The 21,649-nt window shown below is 38.8% G+C and overlaps 1 protein-coding gene across 4 annotated transcripts; it reads right to left on the reverse strand.

The window, feature by feature from the left end:
• Window positions 1-1,144: 1,144 nt before the first annotated feature.
• On the reverse strand, window positions 1,145-21,242 carry mtmr10 (myotubularin related protein 10). 4 transcript variants are annotated; one of them, XM_031324150.2, is made up of 16 exons: window positions 20,681-21,242; window positions 16,709-16,769; window positions 14,139-14,275; window positions 13,474-13,546; window positions 12,376-12,518; window positions 10,196-10,289; window positions 9,879-10,023; window positions 9,015-9,102; window positions 8,845-8,933; window positions 8,411-8,541; window positions 7,949-8,018; window positions 7,375-7,445; window positions 6,863-7,035; window positions 6,596-6,766; window positions 5,387-5,569; window positions 1,145-4,459 (listed from the first exon to the last, which is right to left on the reverse strand). In XM_031324150.2, exons 1-16 carry the CDS (start codon window positions 20,735-20,737, stop codon window positions 3,863-3,865), a joined length of 2,283 nt encoding a protein of 760 aa, XP_031180010.1. In that variant the 5' UTR covers window positions 20,738-21,242; the 3' UTR covers window positions 1,145-3,862. The 4 variants fall into 4 exon arrangements, with proteins under 4 accessions (XP_031180010.1, XP_031180009.1, XP_031180008.1 ...); XM_031324149.2 differs by having other exon boundaries at window positions 1,145-4,462; XM_031324148.2 differs by having other exon boundaries at window positions 9,879-10,026; window positions 20,681-21,241.
• Between the last annotated feature and the right edge of the window lie 407 nt (window positions 21,243-21,649).

The following is a 21,649-nucleotide window of genomic DNA, read 5'->3' on the forward strand; positions in this document are numbered from 1 at the left end:
ACACGGCTTGGACGGTGCAGACATTCAATAGGAATTATCTATGCATGAAAGTATGATGCTGTGAAAAAAAAGAGAATTAGGTTGCTTCACTCACTGTGCCTGAAATGAGTGATCGGTCACAAAGACCCCTAAAAAAAGTGAGCTACCTCAGAGACTTCTTGTAAGTAACTGAAAACACCACCAATAGCAATTGTTTCATTAGGTCTTTTGTACGGTGGCCAACAGGGGCAAACGCCCTGCAACTTAAGAAAACACATTAATTAATTTGACAACACGTGCAACATTTAGCAAAACGTGCTGCAAATACACACAACACAACCAAATACATAAACACGCTGCAAATACAGAAACGAACGATGCAAAATGAAAAGCACAAAAACCCCCGAAAACAAATGCAACAGAAAAACTCTGCATCCAGTTTACACAATGGAAGGCAAAGTTATGTCAGAGAGAGCGGATCATTTGTTTTCCAAATTTTTTAATTAGATTTTTAATTAGATTTTTAATAAGCGTTCTACTTTTCAGTAACATATATGGGCTAACTAGTGTTTACGTTAGCTAGCATGCTCTTGTAGAAGTCAGTCTCTAACACGGTAGCTATGTAAACCTGTTGCTCTTTTATAATATTGTAAAAGACTAGGGCCAAATGTAAAAATGAATATGCACTTTTTTTATGGGGTGGTTCCTTGTTCCTTGTAGCTGCCTTTTAGGTTGGGTGTTTTTTTTTCCCTCTTAATTGACTGAATCCCATTATATCACATCTGTATCATCCGTATTTTTGTATAAAGTTAATGTTAAAATAAATCAAATTTAAATGACAAAAAAAACTCTAAATTGCTAGGACAAACTCTTGGTACATAGGATTTATATATCGTTGAGTATAATCGTCACCAGGAATTTTTGTGAATACGTTTATGTTATGAGCTGGGCTGGGAATCAACAGTTGTGTTTTCTTAACTTCGCAGTAATGAATTGTTACCCATCCTCTCTAATTGTACAAACATTATTGAGAGTCCTTTTGGCACATTGTTCATGTAATTTGTGATAAATGGGAAGGGGGGGGGGTTAATACTGTCTGAGGTTAATAGACAAAATATGTGGATTCTTGAGCAAGAACACATTGAAATAAAAGCCAGAAAGCAAATTCATTTGAAAAATAATGTAATGGTTGGTTACTGGTACACCTTTGAGCCTTATTTTCTGTTAGGAAAAACAGCTTCAGTGCAGTACCACTGTATTTAACTAGATTTAAAGAATTGAAAACTAAAATAAGTCAACAGATATAGAATATGGTTACAAAAATGGTCAATCTTCCCAAAAAGGCACAGGGGATGTACAGTAGCACTTGCATCCCACTTAGGGAACATTTGCATAACTGAATAAATACATCTGCTGCTCATCAATATCAAACTGTGCCACAGTGGAAGCACGGTCATCATGCAATTACAGCAGAGTGCAACATTGTGAATTAGTGGAAGAACACAGCATATAAATATCTTTCCAGAAAATATAAAGACTAAAACAAGGATAAAAGTTATTAAGTACCATTAATCAAAACTATGAATTACAAGATTTCAAGCATATACAGTATTTATATTTGCAAAAATTATATTCAACAACCACATTAAACCAAACTATCCTATATGTTGAGTAACATGTGCAATTAATAGCATTTGGGAGAGCAGTTTCTGCACTCACACTATACACATCTATATCAAAAGACACCTGAACTAGTTATTGCCGAAGAGTTTATCTGAATATCATTGGGAACTGGTAATTCTAGCATCCAAGATCAATGCTCCTGTGTAATAGGACAGATGTTGAGTCTGTCCAGTGGTCGTATATTTAAAATGACTAAGGGCTTTGATATTAAATGCTTATACTGTTATTTTAGGACATTAGGATATTACACAGTGCTAGTTCCTCACCAGTTTTAAATGGACACTGGATGACGGATCCAATTCACCTGATGTGTCTCAAACCACTCTCTAGTTCAGCAGGTGGTAAACTTCCCAGGCAGACATTTTTAAGTCTCCAAATAATCTTTGCAGCGCATTGGAAGTTTAGCTCGCCAGAAAATTCTCTGATTGCACTATAAAAACCTGTTCATCTTAATCTTAACGCACTAATCTCACCAGCACTATCCTGACTGGAAGCACAGTAACCTCACTGCTTCACTGTTTTCTATTATATTATTCCTCTAAGCAGAGTAGCATTATCTGGAAACAAGAACACATGTTTTTTTACAAACGTATTACAAAGTATTGTTAATGGTACAGTATGTTTAACCTTTCCCTATGTACAAATATCAGGGTTTTCTTTAAACAGCCTGTATGGACTGTAGTTATAGTTGCCAACTAACCTTTATTGTCATTTTATTCTAAAATGTCAAAATTACACACACAAGTGTATTTATGACACTTGCTATCCAGATGATTTATTGCTGTTATTTTCCTTGTCTGTCCCTTTGCCTTCAAATATTTATCCATTCAGCTACAGTTAATATGAATAGTTTCTCCTCAGTGCCTTACCAGAAGGCCTCTATAAAAGTTTAATAAAACCCCTTCAAAAAAGAGAAGAGGAAATATCTACCACAGATTGAAGTCCTCACAGCTCAACTTTGCCTTCTAAGTATCCCCTGCTTTATGATACTAAAAATATAGGTCCTTTTCTCTGCTTTAAAAATAGAGTAAATCTACAAAGTAAGACCCTGAACTTGCACTATTTGTAGCTTACAGTGAAACGCCAACACAGCCATTAAATAAAATATGGGCACTTGGATCACATAGCAGTTTGTGCAAAGAAAAAAAAGGAAGAAAAGAAACGCCTCATTACATTCAACCAGGCCAGATCTTTGTTTTTACCACATAGTAAAATACTTAGCAGTTAGCAGGGTTATTTTCTGTTCCTCTTTCTGAAAAAAATAATAAATCTAGGTAAAATATTACAATTACTTTTCCTGGAAGGTACAAACAAATCGAGTACTTGGAAATCCATGAAAGACAATTAGCGCCACATGTAGAAAAAATGTATTTGAGCTCCGAGTTTAAAGTCAGAATTCAGACTTTTTTTTTTTTTTTTTTTACTTAAAAAGAAAACTCTAAACTCTAACTTTAAACTCAGAACTTGAATAACATTTTCACATGTGGCCCTAATCCTCTTTAATAAAAATCTGTGTTCAGTGAAATGCATCATTGCTGCTGCAGTAAAAACAGGCATTTTCTAATTTCAAGCATTACTTTTTGGATTACATTTTTCAAGTCCATTACAGTGGGGAAGTCTTACTGACAAACGAGAATTCAACAAAAGGACAACTAAACTGATGGCATTGCTACACACACTTAGTTCAAGTTTAATTAATACTTTAAAATGTGCATTAAATCACAGGTAAATCTTGGAGAGGAAGCTCTCAACTTGAAAAATAAAATATCCAAAAGTCTTCTTGTACTCAGCAAAAAAAGTGCTGAAGCTGAAGTAGACACGAAGATACATCTATTATACAAATACATTGAGTATGATGAGCTTTCACAGTCAGAAGAGACCTCACAGTAACAACTCACTGGCCAATGAGGAGGATGTGCTTTGGTTAATCTGAATTCCTCAACTGTAACAATAACTGGACAATAATGATTCAGTCCTAAAGAGGACACTTCAGTTTAGAAATTACCTCAGAATTCAATGCAGCATCAACGGTGCAAATTCTAGCTTATAAATTATTAAAAATCAGAAGTCCAAAGTTAGTTTTTTCTATTTCTCATTTTCCTTCTTGGTATTTAAGAAAGAGGTAATAGAAAATAAGATGATTAATTGTTACACAAACCTGTACTGAGCTCAGAAAGGTGAGCCCTAAAGCCCTGCGTGTTCAGAGAGAGTCATTAGCAAGAGTCTCTGTAGACAGCCAAATCTTTGCCCCGTTCAGAAATTTGCTAATGGGGGTCCCTTGAAAACTGCGGCGACATAGGTTTCCCATTGGGGTGAAAGGAAAGGAGGAGGTAAGAAAGTCTGGAGGTGTAGGAGAAGCGGCCTTAAAATACATCCTCCTTTGGTCTGACAAGGGCCTACTTGGGTTGGGGAATGGCGTGCTGCCACTGGGTCCCTTATACTGCCTGAGCTGGCTCTGCAGTATCTCAATTTCATCGACCAGTTGGGAAAGCTTGTGGTAGGCAGTGATGGGGCCTCCTTTGGGAATGCAGGCTTCAGGAACCCAGCGTAGAAAGTAGAGCTTCCAGAGAGCCACGTGTGAGGGCAAGAGCAGGGGAATCAGGAGGCCCTGCTGGTCAGCAGCTCGAGAGAACCAGTCTCTGAAGAAGCGCTCTGACGGGCTTTCGTCTTTCACCGGTGAAAAATCAGACTTCAGCTCCGACACCAGAGAGCCCCGTCGGGTCAATGAATCCTCTCCAATCTTCAGTCCATTGCGCAGAGATGCAGGCGTTCCTCGCAATGTGGAACTGTAGGTTTTCTGCTGTAGGAAGGACACACATGCTTAGTGAGAATGAATTCAAACCAAAGCTCACTCGTTCCAGGTTCTCAATTAGTGCATCTCCACCTGCGTTATCAAATACTCATGACCCTGAAATCTACAACTTGAGAAAAAAAATCGATTATTATTTTTTTGTGTAATAATTCACCTTCTGTGCGTTTTCAGAAGTTGCTGATGACACGAAAACAAAACGGGTGCCCATAAAATCTCAGCAGCAATAATTAAAACTGCTGACTGGATGGATTAGTCAAGTTAAACATTTACTCCCATCAGAAACAGTACGAAAATAGTAACACCTACCAGCCTGAGGTAATTGTAAGGAGGTCAGAGGATTGAGGTGACCCATTTCGAAAATACCTACACATCATTATAGATCCAAGTCTGATCTTGAAAATACAAAGGCTATTGTGTGGCAAGCACCTTAAAACTACTTAGAAAATCACAGTCACAGAGGAAGCTACACTGTATTTACACTATGATATCGACCTTGCAAAAGAAAAAAGGAAAGGACAACCTCTAATAACAAACTCTAAAAAATACTAAATATTTTTTCTTACTTGAATTCCTGAGAAAAAAAGGAAATTAAACTGTGATAAGAAGTACTTGTGCATTACCTAATACGAAAAGAAAGTACAAGGACAAGACTGTAATACTGGTATATTGATGGTTTTGGGTGCAGGCGTGTAACTAGCACTAAAAACAGGCTTCATGACCGTAAACAGGAAGGACTGGTAAAGACCAAACGCCTTTCATTCAACATGGCAGAAAAACCATTAAACTAAGGTTGAAAGTCTACCCTGAAATTCGAGTGTTTGTTAAATATCCAGGGTAGTAAAAGAAGTTAGCATACAACTACTACTGCTGCTACTACCCCTATAAACTTGTAGAGCTCAGTGTGTTATATACCTTTGTGCGTCTGAAGGTTTTCACTTCTCCATTCTGAACACAGGCCGCTCCTTTGCCTACATACATGGGGTTGTTAAAGAGGGTTTGGTCTTTGGTGGAGAACTGCTGTGACCAGTCCCAAACAGGAGGGAAATACACAGCCTGCTCTTCTCCTTGAGGGATGGCTTTATTCTTGGCAAAGTCCTGTAGAGTAAACACAAGGTTATTTATACTCTGGATTTCAGATTTTCAGTGTGTATAATAATGTTTTCGGTATAATACTATGTACAGACTTGAGATAACAATCCATGTACGTAAACAAAAAACACAACTGCCATAATTTGCTTTTGTCAATTCATTTAGTTACTTTCCAGACCACAGCTAAATGTGTGCTCGTCTGTGTGCATTACGTAGCACTGTTTCCTGTCAGTTATCTGACACACACATAAGGAAATTATAGTCTTTGACATGAGATGATACCACAAAAACATGTTGCTTTTTTACACACCATCACCTGGAATTACAACATGTGTTTTTTATTCTTCTTGGACTACTGACACAGACATGGAATTTTCACATATGAACACATTCTGACTTTTAAGCAAGCAAATCAAATCATGTGTTGTGTTGTTTTTTGTTGTGTAAAGATTTGTGTTTGTTGTAATTTAAAGCTGTAGTGCGTAACTTTTTGATATTAATAAACGTTAATTTATAAATTTTTAATAATAAACTCATTTGGCAATTGCCAAATAATTTGCTACAAAGCTCCACACAACTCTCTCTGTATTTCTCAGTATGGCTATGTTCAGAAGATTGTGTCGTCCGGCGACTTTCGCACGCAGACACTCAAGTGAAGATAATTACCTCTTCAGAAGAGTCCATCATGTTTTTTGTAATCCTCTGTGTCCTCCTTGGCTACTAGTAACTGCGTGGAGGAGGGTTGGGGGTGCGGTGCGATCACGTAAGGCGTCATGTGGACGCGCTGACAGTTTTGTTGTCATTACTTAGAATTCCTCATGGAGGCAACAGAAACTACACACTATAGCTCTAAACAACTACCATATTTGCAAAAATGTTGTTCTCATTTAATTGATTTAAACATATATTAAGAATTATGGTGGAATCTGTTGCATTTGGTGCACAGCATTGTCGTGGTATTTCCATGTATAAATACATTTATTAAACTCAACTAAATAAATTAATATACAATCGTGTGTGTGTTTATCTCACCATCAAGTGCTGAGCTCGCTGTTGGGGAGAATTGAAGAGAAAAGTACTGAAGAGTGGGATCCACATGCTGTCGCTCAGTACTGTCAGATAGGCCTCTGTGAACTCAAATGCTGCTGGGTACTGGTTCATCATTTGCCACACGCAGTCCAGGAACATCAGGAACAGTGGGGACTAGACCGAGAGAACAGAGAAAAACAAACAAGAAGCGCTAGAATCTTGGAATTTCTATTAGATCTAGGAGTGGCTTATTTACTGTCAGACAAATACCTCCTCTTTTTCATTCTTCTTTAAGTGGTTGCATCTGTCCAAGAAGCGATGGCCAGCCATCACCCACTCCTTCTGCACCAAACTCTGAAAGCCAATGAGGCTGCGATAATGAGGGTCCAACATGAGCTGCACCAAGGAGGACACTACACAGTTCAGGTCTCGGTCTTCCTCCTCTGTACAAGTAGATCAAAAGAGAAACCAAAAAGCTTAAACAAGCTGTTTGCAAGGAAAGCACTTCCGAGGACACTCTGATGGCTATAACATGGTAATGATTGGAATTTGACCACAATATTTTAAATGTACTTTGGCTGGTGTGCAACATGTGTTTGAAGTCAAGCATTGGTACAATATCACAAATAATGGAATAAGAAAATCAAAAGTTAAGTTCGCCATCATGTACAATGCAGTAAAGAATAAAGAAATGCTGTAGCTCTGTGAAACCCTGGCTTGAAACTGTGAGGCTTGCACTCAAAATAACATGGGGACTAATATTACAAAAGAAAGAGTTTTACCTTGAAGAATGACTGAAGCATTCTTTCCATCCAAGTAGTACACTATATCAGCTGAATGTTTCAGGAAAGCCCTTGAGTCACAAACGGAGCATAAATGTTAACCGATTTTAAAAAACATGTAGTACTATTTTCTAAGTTACCAGCTTTGTACGGTGTACCAAAGAAAAACATCAGTGTCTTGGCAAGATATAATCTTCGTTAGTTTCAAGTCATATTTTGTGCTTGTGCTACTAATGGCCCAGGCAAGCAGACCATTGATTTTGAGGATGAATAATCATGCTGTAACTAATCTCATGAGTGCAAATTTATACAAAACAGTATAGAAATATACATACAATGTACTTCCATAAATAAATTATTGGATGTGTAATGAATGTAATGAGTGTAAATGCATATTAAATAAAACAATACAAAAATAATTAAAGCTGTTTATGCAGGTATGTTTTGTTCTACAAGGGTAACAAATGTCGTGAAGGCCAGAAAAACCTTTTAATTTTGGCACTTTATAAACTACACTGTTTATAACAATATAGTTTATAAAGAGCTATCATACAGCTTTAGGTTGTTTACATACCTGACGTACTCCAGCCATCGTGAATTTTCAATTGATGAGAGCCACCTCTCTTCTGACTCCTCAAAAGGATCTGCACAATCAACACAGTTAAATAGTGGCCGGGTTGGTTCAGTGGTAGAGCAGGCGCACATATACTGAGAGGTTTATGCCTCGACACACAGGTCCAGGGTTCAAATCCGACCTGTGACAATTCCCTGCATGTCTTCCCCCTCTCTCTCCCCCCTTTCTCACCTAGCTGTCCTGTCCAACATTAAAGGTGGAAAAGCCCCAAAAAAAAAATCATCTTTAAAAAAAAAAACAGTTAAAACAATTGTACGCCTATTAAACTATACCAAGCATGTCAAGAAATCCTTTCCATTTCCACTTAAAATAAATGTGCATTGAGATATATTTCACACAAAGGTGTATGGACACTTGCAGAGGTTATCAACCGTTACTATTGAAAGTGGCATTGAGGCTCACCTATGACACAGATCTGCCTGACTTTAACAAAGGCACTCTGGATGTCCTGGATGTTAGGCAGAGACTTGTCTAGATCATACCGGATGACTTCACTGCGCTGTGGGTGGCTTTTTGTGATGGCGGTGAAGACCCTACCACAACACAAGACATCGCGGACTGGGTTAAGGAGGTCTTAAAACAGCTGAAGCAACATCACAGCAATACATCATTTGTATATTCAGAACATTAGCATAACCCACTTTGTTACCAAAAAAACTGTAAAAAAAAAATACATGTTTAGAATTGTATCAAATTAAGACATCTCAATATTTTATTATTCCTCTGCTGTAGTTGAAAATCTGTTGGCTGTTATTGAATTACAGTGTGAAAGTGAGTAGAAACAACACATTTAATACATGTTCTGAATCTGAATAAAGTAGAGGAGTTTGGTATACTTTTGATCGATCTTCCTCTGCTGCAATGGATCACTTATGCTGGCCATGCGGACAAGAGCACTTCCATTTGGGTGATTCCAGCACCAGAGCTACAAGGTAGAATGGACATAAATCAGTGCTCTGATCAATCAAACTGGAAGGTTGTTAAATGGAGATATCAGAAAACTCACCGGGATGCGCTGATCAGCGAAGAATATGGAGTACTGCTTTAGATCCTGATCTGCCAGAGAAACTGGGACCACAATGTACTCTGGAAGACTAAAAAGAAGAGTGAGCGAAAGACTGGTGTTACACAGAAATCAAAGACAGGACACCATTAAAAGAAAACGAAAAAGAAAACAGAAAAATATATCTAAGAAAAAGTATTTTCATGTTTCCCACAACCTCCAATCTTAGTCAGAAAACAGAACATCCTAATGTAGAAAATTGACATTCAGGCTATACAGTATATTGTATCACTTATCTATGCCCATCTTTTTCATATGAATAAGCTAAGTGTGTTGCTTCATGCTGACATACCATAATATTGTACTAATGGTACTAAAAGCCTTGGTTGATGTACTGTAAATAGCATGTTAGCACTGTATTTGTTTTGCTGTGCCTGTCCCAAATATCAAAGCTGGTGAGTATTCAGGTATTTAGCAGTGAGATTTGTTGTGATTGAGGGGCCCCATGGTGCAGTTTGGTGCAAGCTAGTATTATGCAATTTAAGTATTTTCTCAAATTCCACATAAAACACTGTACAAACCTTACTTTGAAACCCACCATGATGTCACTGCTGAACTGAATAGCACAGATTGTCCAAAACAGACTTGCATTTACCAAGACATTCACAGAGTTTTTTTTTCCTTAAGTCACTCATGAAGCATGGAAAAAAGCTTACAGTGTAAATATACTGTCTTGCCAAAACATACCAGGTATGAGTAAAGGGTGAAATTTAGAGGGTCTGTAACAACTAAGGCCAAGTGAAGGTGCTACAGACATACTCTGCCTATGACAACTATCATAAAACAAAGACAACAAGAGATGAAAACCTTAGTGAGATGACATATCTCTCGTTGATGGAGCACACCCTCCACTCTGATGCCCCAGTTCTCTTGATCTCCCGATCCCAGTCTGATGGACGGTCAAAAATGGGGGTCCTTAATCCTCCTCGAGGGGCGGAACCATTGACATGCTCTTCTGGAAATAGATACACTGAGATTATTTCTGGTGCATAACGCGGAGAAATTAAACATGGATAGTCAAATTAGAAATTGATACTTTTTAAATGTGGATTAAGAGGAAAAATAACAGTTTAAAAAACATATTTTAGAAGAAATAAAAGAAATATGGCATGCTATACACATACCTTTAGATGCATGGTATCGCCGCCCTTGATACTCAAAGCCAAACAGCAGTTGAAGATCAGCTGGATGAGAATAGTGGGCAATAGCAAGGCAAACCTAGAATAGCAGAACATTACTTTTATGGGACATATACAATAGATGTTCAGTTGAATGGAGGAATCAATTAAAAATGATCAAGGCAGATTAGGTTTCATCACAACCATTCAGCTTTCAAACTCTGGTACACTCAGAGTGCTAAAATGAGGTACATTCTTTAACCATACAAACACAAGATATACAACAAATATTTAACAGAAATCCTACTGCTCTGGGTTTATAGGACTGAATCTTCCTGTGGCTCCACTAGAGTCACACAAAGCAGTCTATTCAGTAGTAAAGCTGTGAATAACGTGAGGACACAGAAAAGGCATAGGCGTGTGTGTGTGCGCGTGTGTGTGCGTGTGTGTGTGTGTGTGTGTGTGTGTGTGTGTGTGTGTGTGTGTGTGTGTGTGTGTGTGTGTGCTCCCAACTCTGTAATTTCCTATGGCAAAATAAGCTATTATAGGTTGGGTTAATTCCATATGTCAAAGAAAAAAAGAACTGAGCCTCGTTTTAGGTTCACACTGTAATTACATGCAGGAGTGAGGGAGGGCAGACTCATTTCTAGTTTGAGTGCTCTATACATAATCATTCTTCCATATTCTGTTGTAAGCACTAGAATACATAAAAAGTACATTTTGAAAAAAATTTAATATAGACTTGTAACACTGGTCGTGGTCATGAGACTGTCCAATGCAGTGCCACACTTTAATGCGGTTTAATCCAAATGCATGTGCTTTGGAGCTTCATGTCCTCCAAAACCTACTCACAATTGTTCCCAGATGACATGGGAGATCAGACGTGTGACTATGTACATTCACATTCATGTCCATTTCATTGGCACACTGTAGAGATTAGAGATATACAGCTGCCTTACTCTTGTGGGTCATGTAGAGAGGCTCCAGGGAGCCAAGAGCTCCTGAAGACCTTTGTGCACATAATTCACAAATACATGTCTATTTCCAGGCCTTCTACAACTTCAGATACCACAATGATTTTAATGCAACATCTGTGCTTGGAGAGTGTGAGAGTGCTGAATGTTTGTTACTGTTGGCTGTGTTTTCAGTTGGTTAAGTATAACTATCAAGAAATCACATGTTCCCAGGGCAGGTTCTGTCGAAGGAGACAACTTCCAGGTTTGATTTTTGCCTTAAAAAAGGGCTTTTAAGTCTTTGTAAATTCAGTCAAAGCCTGAGTTGCTGCCAGTTACCACAACAGCTCAACCCACTACACAACTGACAACCTGGCCTTTAAGGCTGCATTACAGTTGGCCACAATTTCTGTTCTTATTAAATTATTTTAGCTGGATTTAAAGTGAAAGCCTCTACATGGTGGGTCACTGTATCTGCATAACAAGGATTTCCTTTAATTTCCATTGTGTGCACTTATCTTCTAAAAACACCACTAGTCATTCTCAAAATATCATGACTTGATATCAATATATACGCTGGTATTGAGGAGGTATTTCATTTGTTAGTTGAATTGCTGATTTACAGGTCCCTCAACTACACTCTAATCTGAAGAATGAAACATCTGTCCATCTAATCTCTCTGTGCAGGAGATGAGTCAGAGTCACGCTGCCAGTTGGTCCTACAATCAGGATCATTCTCAGTTTCCTTGCCTTGAATAAGCATTGTTCTGAATGTGACTTATTCATTGTTTGACTAATGACCACACTGAAAATGCCTTTTAAGTAGTTAGTTGCTCTATTCAGATGGAGGGTGAGAGAGTGGCACATCAAAGTTGGTATGGTATGAATATCCTTGTTGCTGAGGAAGTGGTCAAAGCACTGAAACTGAGTGTGTATGTAGCGAGCTTACACAGTCAGTAAATGAAAAGTTGGTCAGCAACAAGTAACAGTGAAATGGACTGAGAAAAAGGGAATACATGGTTAATACTAACCAATTAGTCATTTGGAGGTTACAGTCAGGTTCTTTTTGGCATTTCATATATTTGACCAGTTCCATTTAGTCAGCTCAAGACCCAACTAGACCTAAAGTCGATACGAGTCTGACAAGGATTATTCTGATACTTTAAAGCATCTCTAAAAAGACCAGCGTAACATTACTGGATTTTATATAAAACTCATTTCAGTACCACTCACCTTTTTGGCACTCTCAGGCCCAGCCTCATCAAAGCAGAACCTAATGATGCGCAAGTCTTTGCAATAGAGGATGAGCTCTGTCGGGTTGAACTTCAGCTTCTGGTTTGACCCCAATACTTTCTTCTTCCCCTTTGTATCATTTGCTGAGAGGAACAAACAAAAAATATGACTAGAACTTCCTCTAATGCAGATGCAATGCTAAGCTTGGCTTTGCCGACAAGCTAGCATGACATGGTTGGTACCAATGGATGTCTTGGGATGTAATCTTTATATATTATCAAGATCTTCAGTCTAGCTTTAAAATGGAGCTACAGCCTGTTAAAGACAGTAACGTTGGCCAAGATTACCAGTGGTCCCGTGTTTCTTTTAGGGTTAAAAGATCGATCTCTGTATTTTATAAATCATTATCGGATCATTCAAATGAAGATCAATTTGAATTGGAAAATCTATTTTTGGCCCTAATTATTAGGATTTATTAGTATTACCAATAATGAGAATGTTGTCTTCAGTAACCCAGACAGGTCAAAAGCAAGCTGGATAAAACAAAGCCTGATGCTTCATCACTGTAACACAACAAACCTTGCTCTGGGCAGTTGACCATGCAGGGTCAGCAATCGACAGCAATGAGATATATAAACACAGCTAATCCCGGCCAGGATGCACTGCCACTAAACACTGACTTAGCTGTTCCATCACTTGTTATCAGATTGCTGACCAGGAAAGACTATGAAACGAGACCAGTCAACCAAGTTGTCAAAGATTAATTAGGGGGCCCATCTAACTTTAATTCTAGCTCACTTTTGTAAAATGACAGTAGGAAGGATGCTAAATGTTTGTTCCGAAACAGGCGATTGAGTAAGAGACTAAGCAAAATGCTAACATTAGCTTGCTTGTATTTCTTAATACCATTAGGAAAGTTATAGTTTAGGTATTCTGGCTACTGATTAGAAGAAAAGATATATTTTGAAATAACATTTGGGCTCTGGTAACAAGAAATCCATGTGGAAATCAGTAGGTGAATGTCGGACATGACAATAGCAAAACTGCAGAAAACAAAGTTAAGGTTTTGCCATGAATGTTATGCAACACCAGATGTACCTGTTACTACTTGCTCCAGACAGGTGAGGGGGATGTCGTGTTCTCCAAGCAGGAGGTGGGACAACTGGGACTTCTGTGGTAAAGGCAAACAACAAAAAGAAGGTGTGACATTCTGTAGACATTATTTTACACCCATAACTAACTGAAATATTATCTAAAATACTGGTGGGTAGACCCGAGTTTATCCGCTCAGACTGAGTAATGATCAAGTTCTGTTTATTATGGCAACACATTCCGCATAGCTGGAAATGACGTCTGTTCTTTTACTTCTTGTGCGATATCACCAACAATGTACTGCAGGAAAGTACACACGTTTTCCTTCCTCCTTGCCAGCTGCACTGCACTGCACATACAAACACGGCTATGGAAATACAAGTATTGAAGCTATTCTGGAAATACAAGTATTGAAGCTATTCAGCAGTATGCTGGTGCCACCAAAAGATTTCCCAAATATAAAAGATAAAACTGTATCCATAGGAGGCCATTCTTAGTTTGAAGCCTGATAAAACAAACACTTTAAAGAACTGCATGAGGAAGTTACAAAACATTGGTTTTGACAGTCTGTCATGACATCAGACTAACAGCCTTATATATTTTACTTCTAAGAATGACTAAATATCCAAAACCGCACATTTTGACTGATTTCAGTCAGACTACACAAATACCTGTTTAGAAGGGGCATCTTGAGGGATGAAGGAGACCTTAAAGTTGGTGCATATCAACTTCCCCCAAAGGTCATCCTGGCTGCTTTCAGCGCTGATGCATTTCCTCACAAAGTTCACCTCATTAACTACTATCTCCCCTGGTGACAAACAAATGAGAGAAAAAGATGCAAGTGTAAAACCTACAGTCTACCACTACAGTTCAAAGAAGAATACATAAAGTGAAAATTACAAAGTAAATAAGATTAAGATTCACTGGCTTAGCTTTGGGTTTCTGAACATACCAGTAATTGACATTCTACCATGAATTTAGAGTCAACCGGTTACCAGGCTAACAAGTTACAAGCTATGTGCAATCCTTTACTCAATTCCTCAGACTCAAACAAGAAATAACGCTCATTAAGCTATTTATTACTTAGTTTGTTATTAAAATAATGACATTTTATCCAATCATTACCAATTTCTATAAATGTTAAAATATCAATTTTTTTCAGAGAAAGAAATGTGTAATAGAAAAATTACCTCTACTTTACAAACATATTGCTTTGCAATAAAACCAACTGGACATCCAGGTTTTGTTTCTTTTTTTTTGCCGTTATAACAGTGACCACAAAGTTATCTTAGGTTTTTAACATTGCTTCCTTACAGTAATTGTCCTCCATCCACCTCTTTCTACCCTCACCTTTTTTGTTGTTCCTTCGTACATTCTCCAATGCTTTTCCATAAGTTGTTAAAGGCTATTTTTCAAAAATAAAAGCTAAATTATTTTAAAAAGCTAAAGCTACTATACCCAAAGTTTCTGTTGGGCTGAAAAAGCCAAAATGCCCTGCACAAAGTGCTACATGCAAGCCTTAGGTTAACAAGGCATATTTTTTATATCTTTCATGAGTAACATGACCCTTATCTCTTAACATGACCACAAATCATTAATGTTGCTATAAAAAGTTGCCCCAGGGATATTCAAAAGATGACAGCTGGGGCAGCGGTGGAGTCGTACAGACGCATTCAGATCAAAGGACTGCCTCAGAGCAGCATGTAGCAAATGCACAGTATGTTAAAAACAAGTTGGCTGAAACCAACATGAAACCTGTTTTTATGTCCCGCTCCAAAATCAAGATGGGAAAGCAGCGACAACCCCTAAGTGGTAAATGCTGCTTGGGAATGGATGGAAAGTTTGTTTTACCAGCCCTTTAACAGGTACTCAATTAAAATTCTCATGTCAACCTCAACCTTGGCAAAAATACAGCAGGTTTGCAAATGTAGATGCTTTTTTAAGAGTACTTTAAGGACCTTAACTTCTCTCTCTTTTAGACTGTTCTTACTCCAAATAACACACAATGTAACACAATACAAAGGGTGTGTTGAGCCACTCCCATGAGGCTCCCAAATCAACTGCTCAGAACTGAACCAGAAAAAAAACATTGAAATGAAGGCTTTCCTGCTGCTCCAGTTTTTTAACTCACTACACCTAAGACTTTGGTGCCATAATGGGGAAATATGCATTGAATGGCACAGCTTGAGAGAATTAGGAACTCCATACTTAATTTATAATTTTAAAAAAAAAATTTTTTTAAAAGATTATTTTTGGGGCTTTTCCCTTTATTTGAAAGTGGATAGACATGAAAGGGGGAGAGAGATGGGGGATGACACGCAGCAAAGGGCAGCAGGTCGGATTCGAACCCTGCGCCGCTGCAGGACTCAGCCAACATGGGGCTAGAGGCTGCCCCCTTAATTAATAATTTTAAGAGTTATAAAGCAATTGTTTCTTGTAAAAAAGGTAACTTTCCACAACTGAGAGGTGAAAACGATGTAAAGATATAGTGGAGTAATGGCATCCTGAGCCGGTAATTAAGTCACACTTCCTCAGTGTGTGGTGTAAATTGAAGCTTCTCTGTTCTTTTTATTGATAGCCAGTCCGGCCACGCATGCATGTTCGTGCATATGTCGAACATGAAAAAAATATGTCAAGTATTTGGGAACAGTCTGCGAATGCCATGTGGGGAAACTATTTATTTTTAGTATTTCAAGTACAGCCACTTTTAAAGCTATAGTGCGTAGTTTCTGCCACCCGCATGAGGAATTCTAAGTAATGACAAAACTGTCGGCGCGTCCACATGATACAAGCCTTACGCCTTACGCGCATTGGCCCTCCCTCTTCCTTCACGCAGTTGCTAGTAGCCAAGGAGGACATGGATGATTAAAAAAAAACATGATGGATTCTTCAGAAGAGGTAATTATCTTCACTTGAGTTTCTGCGTGGGAAAGTCACCTGACGACAATCTTCTGAACATAGTCATACTGAGAAATACAGAGAGAGTTGTGTGGAGCTGATAGTCTTAATTTGCTTTGTAGCAACTCATTTGACAATGGCTTGAATGTAACAGACGTTTATTAATATCAGAAAGTTACGCACTAAAGCTTTAATATATTTATAGAAGGTAAGTGAGATGTCTAAGATATCTAAAAGTGATAATGACAGAAACTGAACAAGCATCTGATTTTGTATCAAGCAATAAGTAAAAAATTTTTTGTGATTACAACTATTCTCAGGATAATGCAGACGATAGACTTACCTTGAATTAACTTGGGCTCCAACTTCTTAATAGGCGGTTCAATAGTGTTCTTCACATCAGTCTAAAGAAAAAGCAGAAGTCACATCAGAGTTATGGCCCGGACACACAGAGCCGATAATCGGCCGTTGGACAGTCTGGCGAGGTCAGTGACTTGAGTCTGTTCGGTGTGTTCCGTGCTGTCGTCCGTCCGAGGGGCCGTCGTCCTTCATTTTGGCCTATTTGACACGTATAATCGGCGGGGCGCGAGGTTTTTTTTTTGCAGGATGGTAGGGGAAGACTCATGAATATTCATTAGGGAACTCATCCCTGATTGGCTAACCCTGACATTCTTACCCTAACCATAACCAATCCCACTCCTCTTGCCTAAACATAACCAATCCCACCAGAGCAGGCAACGAGTACTAGCCATTCAGAGGGAGAGTAGGGCGGGGTCTTCCCCTACCATCCTGCAAAAAAAAATTTCGCCAGCGGGGCGGGCACTGCCGGCAGTTGGACTCAAAAGACCCATCTGATTGGTAGAGTGCCAACCCGGAAACAGGGAGCGGAATGAGCGTGACTAGAGTCTCTCAAAATCAGACGAAAATCTTTTAAACTGACCTTTGTCGATCTGAAATGAAGACAGATTCAGCAACTGCATGGCCTATTTCTCACTTTAAATGTTTTCAGAAACACGTTTCGGTGAACTATTTTAGTACAATATGAGATCATATTCTGAACAAACCGCCATGACAGTCTGTCTTTGAATTTCTGGAGAAACAAGACCCACGTGACGCGTTCGTCCAATCAGCTGCCGGTTTTCATTTTTGGGCGACAATACAGATTAGCGCTGCCTGCTGTTATGGAGACGTATTACGTCTCGTCGCTTTGGTGTGTTCCGAGGCACTTTTTTGACCAACTTGGGGAGACCGATCAGGCCAACTGGCTTTTCTGCCGACGTTTGGCCGTCGGCTCTGTGTGTCCGGGCCTTAAGTTAAACACTAGTCTCGCATTGCCAGACCTTCCTCCACAGGGCTGGAAGGTCTGGCTAGTCCACACAACATTCTGGGATAAGTGAAAAATCTGCTCTGGTTTATTGGCATTTCTTTTAAACCAATCACAATCGTCTTGGGCGGTGCTAAGCGCCGGACGGAGCAATGGTGCCTCTGCAAAATAGCCAACTTTCTTTGGTGGAACATGTGCACATTTAAAAGTTGTTTTAGTCGTGCAACAGAAAATTTAGATTGGACAGATAGTCTATACTATAGTACATATACCATAGCCCTCATAAATCGACCGGAGTTTAGAATGCCAACACAAAGAAAGCGGAAGTTAACGGACATCCGGCTGAAAATGAGGGACATCCGGCGGAACCTCTGGCAGCACCTGAACAATCCCGTAAATGAAAAGTTGTCGATATAGACTAGTTAAACACTAGCTTGTCAAATGGTTAATGAATAATGGCAAAAATGTGTCATAACAAGGTGGAGGTGCTAGAAAATTACCACTCATATGCATTGCGTTGTAAACACAGCATGAAATAATAATTGCCTTTAAAGCTATAGTGCGTAGTTTCTGTTGCCCCCATGAAGAATTCTAAGTAATGACAACAAAACTGTTGGTGCGTCCACATGATCGGCGCATCCCCTCCTCCACGCAGTTACTAGTAGCCAAGGAGGACACGGAGGATTAAAAAAACATGAACTCTTCAGAAGAGGTAGTTATCTTCACTCAAGTTTCTGCTCGGGAAAGTCACCAGACGACACAATCTTCTGAACATAGCCATACTGAGAAATACAGAGAGAGTTGTGTGGAGCTGATAGTCTTAATTAGCTTTGTAGCAACTCATTTGGCAATGGCTTGAATGTAACGGACGTTGTAACGGATGATTTTTTTTTTTTTTTTTTTTTTTTTTTTTAAAAAGAAGAGACTTGTAATAGGGCTTGCAAATTCCAAACACGCCTAAGATTCATGGTCACCATAGACCATGTTGAACATCCTGAGAGCTGTTATGATTTGTTTTGTTGAATTCATGTTACATAAACAGTTACAACATGCAGTAAGCAACTGGTGCAATCTGTTTATAGAACTAGAAGAACCAAAGATACACTGCAGTCAACTATCAATCAATTTAATTTGACACATTAAAATCGTACAGAGAGAAAAGGCCATTAACCAGGTGGTTTGGATCTTCCTTTTTAGCCTTTTTCTTGCAATGCCTGGTGTAAATATCCTTTAGGCAGGGTAGGGCACCGCCTATTGTGTGTTCAGCCAAACGAACCACTCTATGCAGGGCCTTGCGGTCCTGTTCGGTGCCATTTCTGTAGTAGGCAGTGATGTTCCCCATCAGGACACTCTCAATGATGCAGGAGTATAAAATTGCTCAGTATTTGAGGGGATACAGGGGGCTACACCTCAGGTGTCTGAGGTGAAACCATCTCTGCCTTGCCTTTCTCACCATTGAGTCAGTATGCAGCGCCCAGGTCAGACCCTCGGTGATGTACTTTAAACTGTCCACCCTCTCCACGAAGACCTTTTGATATTAAGGGGGGCATAGTTCCTTCCCTGCTTCTTACCAAAGTCCATTATCACCTCTTTGGTCTTGCTAACATTCATGAGTACTAGGTTGTCCTGAAACCAGCGGGTCAGGCCCTCTACTCCTTTCAAGTAGGCCTGTTCATTGGTTTCTGTGATCAGGACACAGCTGTGTGATCAGCAAACGTGATGATGGTATGTAATAATAATAATAATAATAATAATAATAATAATAATAATAATAATAATAATAATAATAATGCTATAAATCCTCAAATACTGTGCACTATTGCAGATACAGTGACAGCCTATAAGTGTTTGGACATTCATGTGTTTTTCACTGCTCGCTCTACTCCAGTACACGTATTTCCAATAAATGAATGACTAGGAGGTTAAAATGCTGACTTTGCATCATAACATTTTTTACACTTTGGGTTATGTATAAAAGGGCGACAGTTTTGAATCTCATCTCATTAGTGGGTGTAAACATTTTTTTATTAAAACTAAACGTTAGCACTTAAACCGCAAAGGTATTGCTTTATTTAAAATCCAATGTGCTGGAGTACACAGCTAAATCAAACCCAAATACTAGGACTGCATTGTTCATGAAAAAAACATATTGAAATGGTCAGAGCATATTTTGTTAAATAAGCTAAGTGCTGGAACTTCCCAACATAAAATGCATCCCCTCAGAGGCCATTCATGAAAACTGAATCTCCATTTAGTGCAGCATTAATATTCTCTTTTTTGCATCTGTATGTGGTTATTACCAAGACCAGAGCATGCCCATGACTATATAATGTTAAACTCGAATACATTAATTGACGCATTATTGTTTTTAAATAAAATGGCAATGGAATTTATTTTATTTTTTTTTTATCTTAATACAAAACACTTCCCAACACTAGTCTTGACTTTGCCAGTACAACCACCGTTTTGTTTGGGTTGTTGCACCAGCGTCTTTAGGCAAACGCTTTGACTTGCTGTCTCGATAAGTGCATACAGAGCAAGCCTACTTATTCTCCTTTTCAAAACGGTATAAGATTCCCCATACAAGTTTCACTTCTCCAAATGAACCTTTGATTTGGTTATTCTAACCAGTAACATGTCCCTTGACTCTAACTTTGAAGACGCAGAGCAAAGGCAATCTGTTTCAGTTTCTGCATGGTGCACCGTTTCAAACTCTAAATATTAAAACTTGATTTTAGAGTTTGATGATTCCGACCAACACCGCAGAAAGTCAGTAGGGTTGCATACAGGCTGTGCCTCTTTTCGTGCTATCTCTTCTTTTAATCTTGACCACAGTTCAAATATCAACTTTCCTTCCTCAACACCAGTCACGAGTCACGACAACTTCAGCCTAAATTAATTCAAATTATTGGACACTGTATCGTATCGTGACCATCCACCGTGAAAATTTACATTTGTTGTTATCAGTCACAATAAAATAAGGTTACATACCTGTACAGGAGGAAGATAACACTTGAAGGTTGGTTTCATGGGTTTGACAGAAAACATTGTTTATGTTCTCCCTTTCAGGGCGCTTGGCTGTTGCCAGTGGGAGGAAAAAACAACCCTAAAGGAGCCGTCAATAAAGTTTAGGTCAGCCCTTAGCTGAGTATATCCGACACGTCCGTGTGTAACGTTAAAATATTCATCGAGGCAGCCTGCGAGCGACGGTACTCCTCCACTTCGTTAAACAGTCAAGTAGCAGATTACGTTAGCTGGATAAAAAAGTTGACAGAAGTTAACGTTGAGATGGCGTTAGCTTGGTTAGCTAGCTAGCATAAAGTACTACATTAAGTTTATAAATGCCGTTTCCACGCAAAGATAAAACAATGAAAAATAATGTAGAGGCGCCCGTTGTGTGTCTACATTTTCTTTCCACCTGTTACTGTATTAGTTACCCTCAGTGACTTCCTGAATGTCTAACTAATTCAGCCAAACGCAGAACCTGATGCTGTAAAGGACTTAACGGCCATGTTTATAAAGAGCCGAGGTCCAGCCCTACTTCCGGGCTCCGCTGTTGAGCTATATTTTTGTACCGAGAAATTCTTTATCAAACTTTCTGAAAAGCTGAAACAGGACACTGGGGTATTCTGCACATATTCTTAGCCAAATTGATATATACTACTATACGGTATCGTTAATATTATTAGCCTTGTCATTTAAAATATAAAATGACGATTATTTTGTTAACATTCATGAAGTACGCCACCCATGGACTACAACTCCCATGAGACATCGACAGATTTAGAGGCTTACGGGCGTGACAGTTGGTCAGTCTTACGTTTTTTTACGGTAACTTTATTTCACAAAATATACAAACTTGCTGGAAAAACAAAATCGCATTCATAAAACTATGATTATGTATTTCATTATTTGACAGATTATCCAGATAAAACTACCATTTTATATAAGTCAAACACA

Source organism: Sander lucioperca, chromosome 3, assembly GCF_008315115.2.
Source record: "Sander lucioperca isolate FBNREF2018 chromosome 3, SLUC_FBN_1.2, whole genome shotgun sequence".
NCBI lineage: Eukaryota > Metazoa > Chordata > Actinopteri > Perciformes > Percidae > Sander > Sander lucioperca.